General features: G+C 40.0%; 1 protein-coding gene across 1 annotated transcript; it reads left to right on the top strand.

The window, feature by feature from the left end:
• The first annotated feature begins 6,951 nt into the window (after positions 1-6,951).
• LOC101447460 (large ribosomal subunit protein eL27-like) lies at positions 6,952-7,314 on the top strand. Its single transcript, XM_071207786.1, has one exon. It carries the CDS (start codon positions 6,952-6,954, stop codon positions 7,312-7,314), a length of 363 nt encoding a protein of 120 aa, XP_071063887.1.
• Positions 7,315-7,807: the final 493 nt, after the last annotated feature.

Consider the following 7,807-nt stretch of genomic DNA (forward strand, 5'->3'; position numbering starts at 1 on the left):
AAAATTTTTAAGGCCCAAGAAGAGTCAAGATAAATTTGCTGAAGAAGAAAGGGAGAAGAGGATATCCTATCCCTATCAGCTATCAAGAATTATTATAAAGTCATAGCAAAGAGGGCAACATGTCTTTGTACCAAGCTGAACAGATTGAAAATGCAACTGAATAGGGAGCCTAGAAACATACCTGGGTATATATGGAAATTTGGCATTGGACAGAGGTGGGTGGCATGGCTTAATCACATGGGAAAAATGAAATTGGATTGATACCTCACACAAAATACATTTATGATGGTTTAATGATGTAAATGTGAAAAACAAAATTTGAACCTGTTAGAAATTAAAGAGAAAGATCTTTAATTTCTCAGGGTAGGAAAGATTACTTAAAGAAGACAAAAATTAGCTAACCACACAATAAAAGATGGACACATCTGATCATATCAAAATAAAGGGCCTTTTTCATTAAAAGAAAATAATATTTAACATCTCAGGATAGGAAAGATTATTTAAATAAGACAAAAATTAGCTAACTATACAATAAAAGATGGACACATCGGAGCATACCAAAATTAAGGACTTTTTTCATCAAAAGAACATAATAAAGTGCAAAAACAAACCACACCCACTGAAAGAAGACATTTTCAGCACACAATACATAGCAAATAAAGAATATATAAAGATGATATACAAACCAAAAATTAAAAAGACCAATGACTCTTAGAATAAAAGGACAAAAGACATAAACAGGCATTGCACTGAAAAGAAAAAGTGAATAGTGAAAAAAAAAGAGATGCTTACCTGATTAGAAATTAGGAAAATATAAATTAAAACCATAATGAGATATGATTTTGCACTTACTGGATTGCCTAAAATTAAGATATCTTATAAAATCACGAGTTGTTAATGATGTGTGCTAATGAATGGGAAGTCCTATACACTATTAATGGAAGTGCAAACTGGTGTGCTACTTCAGAAAACAATTTGGCACTGTCTTGTAAAGATGAACATTCACACTCTGTACAAAGGGGCCATTCCACCCTTAGGTTTTGACATAGGCAATGTCCTGCTCTTATGTGTCCCAGGAAACATAAAAAGAATGAATGTAGAAGCACCGCTCATATTAACAAAAACCTGGACACAATCCATTGGCCAAAGGAAAAGAGCAGGAGTAGCTGTATAATCTAGAAATATCCTAGATTATAAATAGGGGGTGGGGGCAAATTTATGGATGTTCATGGTCTTATGTTCCATAGCTTATGAGTGTATTAAAATATTTTTATATCTTGATATACTTTTTTTTTTTAAAGATTTATTTATTTATTTAATTCTCCCCCTCCCCCCGTTATCTGTTCTCTGTGTCTATTTGCTGCGTCTTGTTTCTTTGTCCGCTTCTGTTGTCATCAGGGGCACAGAAAGTGTGGGCGGCGTCATTCCTGGGCAGGCTGCACTTTCTTTCATGCTGGGCGGCTCTCCTTACGGGGCGCACTCCTTGCGCATGGGGCTCCCCTACGCGGGGGACACCCTACGTGGCACCGCACTCCTTTGCGCGCATCAGCACTGCGCATGGGCCAGCTCCACATGGGTCAAGGAGGCCCGGGGTTTGAACCGCAGGCCTCCCATGTGGTAGATGGACACCCTAACCACTGGGCCAAGTCCGTTTTCTCGTATATCTTGATATACTTTAATAATTGTTAAAGTAAACTTCCTTACTTTTGTAAGGAAGATTGTGAGCTTGTAAGCCCAGCAAAGCTCTGTTTTTCACAGCAAACGCACAGCAGTTAACTAAATGAATTCTGTCAAGTCATGAAAACTCCAGCATGGAACTAATTTGGTGAGAAATGAATGATTCCTGGGACCTGTCTTTACTTTTCCCTACCTGAAGGCAAGGCCAATGTTTTGAAAGGTTAGTAGCCTGATAAGTGCATTACCCAAACAGGAGTTTGCAGCTTTTTTAAGTGGTAGTTGTATTACTTAGCGCTAACTCTCCCAGTAGGACTCACATAGATAAATGAAATCTTACCTGAAGACTAAAGAAATTCTGCCTTTATCATACAGTGGTTAAAAAGATAATGACATCCACAGAGATAGCATGATTGAACAGGCTTTCATGCCTTTCTATGAAAATGGAACCCATGGATGTTTCATTACAGCTGCCATTGAAATTGAAGATGCTTGCAGCAACATGGATCTCTAAGTTTGTTACTTTGAATGGATAATGGTAATAGGGTACAATATGCACCAGAGTGGAGGGGTATGTGAGACTGTGAGTGTGTGTGTGTGTGTGTGAGAGAGAGAGAGAGAGAGAGAAAGAGAGAGAGAGAGAGGTGGATGTGGGGGGAGACAGTGAGAGAGAAGAGAGGGAGAGGGAGAGAGAGAGAGGTGGATGTGGGGGGAGACAGTGAGAGAGAAGAGAGGGAGAGGGAGAGAGAGGCAGGGATAGAAAAGGAGAGACGGGAGATTTCTAGGCTTAAAATTGATGAGTAAATCAGTGGAATATTGGTCATTTTTCCTAGGATATCCTCCCTGGGATCTCTCATTGGGAGGGATATTCATTGTTTTTATTTGATATTGGGACTTCAAAAATTAATTGCACATGCCTGTTTGCCATTTTCTCTTTCATTCTCTGGGTTTTGGATTTGGATTTTGTCACTTTCCAACTGTGTGATTTTCCTGCTGCTCTTTGAGCCTCAGGACTAGAGTACTGAGAATAACCAAGTGACTGGCTTCTCAGGAGGATAAAGTGGGTTTCCACCTGCCCAGTGCAGGGCTCCCTGCTCAGGCATACAAGTGGGCACTGAGTAAATTCACATTCCCCTCTTCTGTTTTTTTGGCATTTCAGGTCCAGTGAGAGAGTTGATCAAAGCCTGGGAATTAGGCAAGGGCATTCACGGTGGTGTGTGGCTGCCCCTCTCCTGGATCAGTGTAGCTAAGGATATCCAGGGTTTCCATTTTGCTGCTGGTGACGCAACCAGGAGAGCCAGGAGTCCGAGGTCCTCTCGTAGTCTCTCACGCATGCCCGGAGCTATCCTCCCGGGCTCTCTGGACCGATCCGTAGGGACAACACGCAGGTGTCTCAAGGGCTGGCAACCAAGGACTTTCAATAGACTGTACTTGCCCGGGTCCCTGTGATCTGAGAATTCTGGCTGAGCAGTTGTTAATTCAAACAGCTCTGACAGAAACCCTTCTGCAGTCTTGTCCTTTTAATAGTACAACCTTTGCAGTTCATTTCTAGTGAGTAATTAGTAGCTTAACTGACTGAGAGCTTTACTCTGATTGAGAGCTCAATTCGAATATTTTTACCTTATGAAATACTCCCACTTTCTGGTTTGTCACATATATAATTAATTTCAGCTGTCTTGTAAGATTTGACAATAGCTGTATTTCTCCCAAGTTGTTTATTCCCTATAAATCAGGTTGAGTTACTTTCAAAGTGAGTGAGGAAGAAGTTGCCTTCTTAAAAAAAAAAGGCCAAAAAAGTTGATGCTTGTTTATTCATTTGATCTTCTGAGTGAAATATCTCTCATAAAAGTAAAGAAGGGAGGGTCCTCTTTCTCTCCTGTTTTTCCAAAATATGTAGTCAACAGACATTGTCAATATTTTAGGGTTCTAGAGTTTATACATGAGAATAGATTTTCAAAGTAAGATAGGTATTTCTCCCTGAAGAGATCTGAAGCAATGATGTCCTAAATGAATTAACTTCTAATGTACAGCAAACTAAGAAAACAGCTAAAAATCATAGAATTGCAAGATCTAGATGACTCGAATCCAAGAAGACACAATCCATCCTTAATATGTAGAGCCATATCATTATTTTAATTGACAGTGGAGAGCAGATATGCATCATATAATTAATGCAGAAGTCCCAAGCCCAAGCTCCAGGTAGCTAAAATTTTTCAAAACTGTTAAAGATATGAATATTGCCAGATATATTATTCATTCTATAATTTGACACCTAGTATAAGTTGGTGTAGAGCTTGGAGATAATAGAGACCATTGTTCCAGAGCTCCTCCAAAGAAAGATTATTAGCATTGAATAAAGCATGATTTTAAAATTATTTTTTCAAGGGATGCTAAAGAGGCTTTTTGATAGAAATTTAAAGCACAGCAATCAGAGACAATATAAGTACAATTATACTGTTAAATGTGAGGAACTATGCTCGATGGTGCTTTCATTTTTAGCCTTTTCCAGTTCTGTTGACCAGGACACTAGTTTTTAGATAATATCTCTATTTGAGTACAGCTTCAAAGTAATTTTCCCCTGCACATGGCAAAGGTCCATTACTTTCATTTCCATCTAGCACAGAACACTCGTTAGGATTATTTTGGGGCAGAACAAAAATAACACGTAAATCTCTTTCCAATATGAATGGGGCTGGACTGCGCCAGTTTACTCATGAGTTGGGAGATTTGGTTCTGCAAGTTTCGGTTTCTGGTCCTCTTAATATTGTCTGCACAGGGTTTGATAATGTTATGCCAACTCAGACACAGATTTATGAACCATTATATTTTTCCACAAGTTCTCTGTATTGAGCATTCTTACTTATTTAAAACCAGGTAAACATATAGTCTGTTTGTAAATACTGGTCATCTTTTAATTTTTATTAAAATAAAATTGATATTTAAGAAATATAGTATACAAGAGTGAGAGGGCTGTGCCAAGTTCTCATATTTGATAAATGGGATATACAGGAATATCATTCAGTTAAATGTGGATGCTCATCAGTAGAAAGAGCAACAGTTTTGTCTTTAAACCAATGAGTGAAGAGTACTTTGTAATTGTATGAGTGTTAAAATTTTTCTCTAATATTTAACAGTGAACTTAATTCAAATTTGATTTATTTTGCCTGACTTGCCAGGCATTTATCATTTAACCTATTATTCATACTTAATGTGTCATTATTAAGGTTAATTGCTATTTGAGAGATTGAAATCTCCCACATATAAAGCTTTGATACAATTGTATTAAATACATTTTTACTATTTATCTATTTCTAGTAAGTATATCCACATGCAGATCGGTATTCATTCATATTTTTTCTACACATATGCATTATTGATTGTTTTATTTTATAGGTTTAATTTCTCACCAAAAAAGTTTATTTGGAAGAAAAAATTGACTTCTCTCTTAACCTTGACATATTCCATGTAGAAATTATCTGATGCTTGAAACTAAGTTGATTTTATTTGTAAAACATGTCACTCATTGTATTCAATAAAATATAAAATAAGTTTATATTTTTAAAACATGTTCTCACCCAAATGCACTTATTTCCATTCTTAGGTAGAAATAGCCACTTCTAAGACATAAACACTTCTGCTGAGTCTCTGTTCTGTTTGCATGGATCTTAAGAGCAAGTGGGAATGTTCAGGAAGGACAGAGAGGGGCGCCAGACCATCAGGATGCCCTCCTGCTCTGAGCAGAGCCAGGCAATGTGGTCTACCATGCCCAGAGCCTCTGTGAGCACAGACTCAGTGTGATCCCTGTATATGTGGGCCAACTTTTTCCTCATGGTCTCAACTCTGAGATTTACCCCAAGCTTAACCCTTAGGAGAATTGACCTGACTCTAAGACGCTCCATCTTTAATGACTATTTACATGTTATTTTCCTTATTTTAATATTTTTAGCATCTGGAAAGCCACGTGGTTAAGGCAACCATGGGGTCTGGGCATTGGCACTGACTCTTGTTTGGGTCCCCGGTTTTATTTGGTGAAACTCCAAATGCATGCTTGTGTCACCTCGTTTTTGTGACCGAAAAACTACAAATATTCTTCTATTACTACCTTCTTGTCTTGCCTTTCTCACCAAGGTCCTGTTGACCTATAAGCTGTCTTCTTAATTTATCAACAACTCATTTTATTTCTACTGTCTATATTGATATCTTCCCCTCCTTCTACTCAATGCATCCTGCCTCTGATTTCCTTCTTGATTAGTAGTACCCTTTGGAAGCAACAGGCTTTCTCTTTAGTTAGATAACCATTTTCAAGTGACTCATGGCACCACACATTCTATTTAAGGCAGGGTAGGCTGGGTCATGTCGGGACAGGGTTGGGGCAAATTATTGGAAGGAATAAAAGAGCTACTGGTTGCTAAGCAATTCCTGAGCACGCTCAGAGTTCGCAGATGCTATCACACGTGGCATGAGACCTGGGACTCAGAGTGTAGTCAAGCATGATGACAGTGATTTATTAGCTTAGAGAAATTAGAAGGCTTCTGATAAGAAACAGAATATTCTTTCCTCTAGAAACAAAGAGAAAAGAACAGTAAAACTTACATCTTCAATGAAATCGAGAATTGGCTGGAACTCCAAAGTACAGCCTTTGAAGACCATCTGCCAAATATGGTGAAATTTTGGCCAATTGGAGGGAAAACACTGAGAGCCAGTGAATAGTGTTTCAAATCTTAAGAACAATCAGCAACTACCATTTGAAGAAGCAGGCAGGCCAAAGGAAAATCTGGGACCACCCTTGGTAGGGGAATGCGAGGGGAAGTTCCATATTGCAGGAAAGCTCTGAAGGAGCAATGGTCTATTTTCTTAGCATTCTGCAAAACTAGCCTCCTTACAGTGAGAAATAGTCTGGCAAAAAAGTAGGCTGGAGAGAGGACAGAAAACACGAAAACGTGCCGCATCTATACATTTATGTCCCACAGCATCCCTAGAGCCATGTAGGCTTCTCTAAGTGATACGCTCACTCCAAAGTGGGCTACATAACACTCTTGAAAAGAGGCATACTCAATCAGAGAATGAAAGCTATTTATTACTCAACATGCCAAGACTTGGGGAAAATGGCGACCCTGAAACCTTCAGAACAAACCTCGAAGGTAAAGTATGGTCAAACAAGAAATGAAACAACATGGAAAATGGAAGGATGAAGAGGAGGGAAGGACTGGCAGTCAGAATTTGATCCATTTGAAAATAGAAATACTTCTACTGCAGGGCCCAGCGGGTGCTGCCGAAATGGGCAAGTCTGTGAAAGCCGGGAAAGGGGCCCCGGGGCTGGCCGGCAGCCCCCCGGGAAGCAAAGCCGAGGTCGTGGAGCGCATTGATGGCGCCCCTCGGACGCCCCCGCAGCCCTGCGCCGGTGGCCGCAATCGACCGCTGCCCCCGCGAAGGGACAGCTGCCACGGGCAAGAAGAAAATCGCCGAGCGGTCAAAGACCAAGTCTTCCGTGAACGTTTATACCTACAATCACCTCATGCCCACAGTGGCCTCTGCGGATATCCCCTTGGACGAGACCGTTGTCAACCAGGATGTTTCAGAGACCCTGCTCTTCAACGCAAGGCCCGGCGCGAGGCCAAGGGCAAGTTCGAGGAGAGGTAGAAGACAGGCAAAAACAAGTGGTCCTTCCAGAGGATGCGGCTTTAAATATATTTTAAGTCATTAAAAATGTAAAAGTCTCTTGTGTCTGGCTGCTGCATGTATTAGACTGGGAAAAGGGGTGCATTTGTGGGATGAGAGACGCTGGATGGTAGAAGAGGGTCTGTGGGAAAAGGTAAAGTAAAACTTAAATCTACCTTAAAAACAAATAAAGAAATAAAAAATAGAAATAGGGCTAACAACTGTGGAGTTTATAATTATATAACATAAATATTATTGTGGGAATTCTCACCACTGGAAAGTCCCTAACGGAAGATGGCGCCTAGAGCTATCAAAATGGCGCCTGGGGCAACCAAAAGGTGCCAAAGTAGGAAAAGGGCCCCTGGGGCAATGACTTAGCATATAGCTCTGACGTATGTTTCACTCTGTCCAATATCATCTAATCAAACTCTTACACGGTCCTTCCCCTTAAACGCCCATAAAAGCTGTCGCATTT

The sequence above is a fragment of the Dasypus novemcinctus genome, chromosome 14, assembly GCF_030445035.2.
Source record: "Dasypus novemcinctus isolate mDasNov1 chromosome 14, mDasNov1.1.hap2, whole genome shotgun sequence".
Classification (NCBI taxonomy): Eukaryota; Metazoa; Chordata; class Mammalia; order Cingulata; family Dasypodidae; genus Dasypus; species Dasypus novemcinctus.

Excerpts from the sequence above, each read along its gene's own strand:
- LOC101447460 (XM_071207786.1), top strand. The coding sequence starts at position 6,952 with ATGGGCAAGTCTGTGAAAGCCGGGAAAGGGGCCCCGGGGCTGGCCGGC.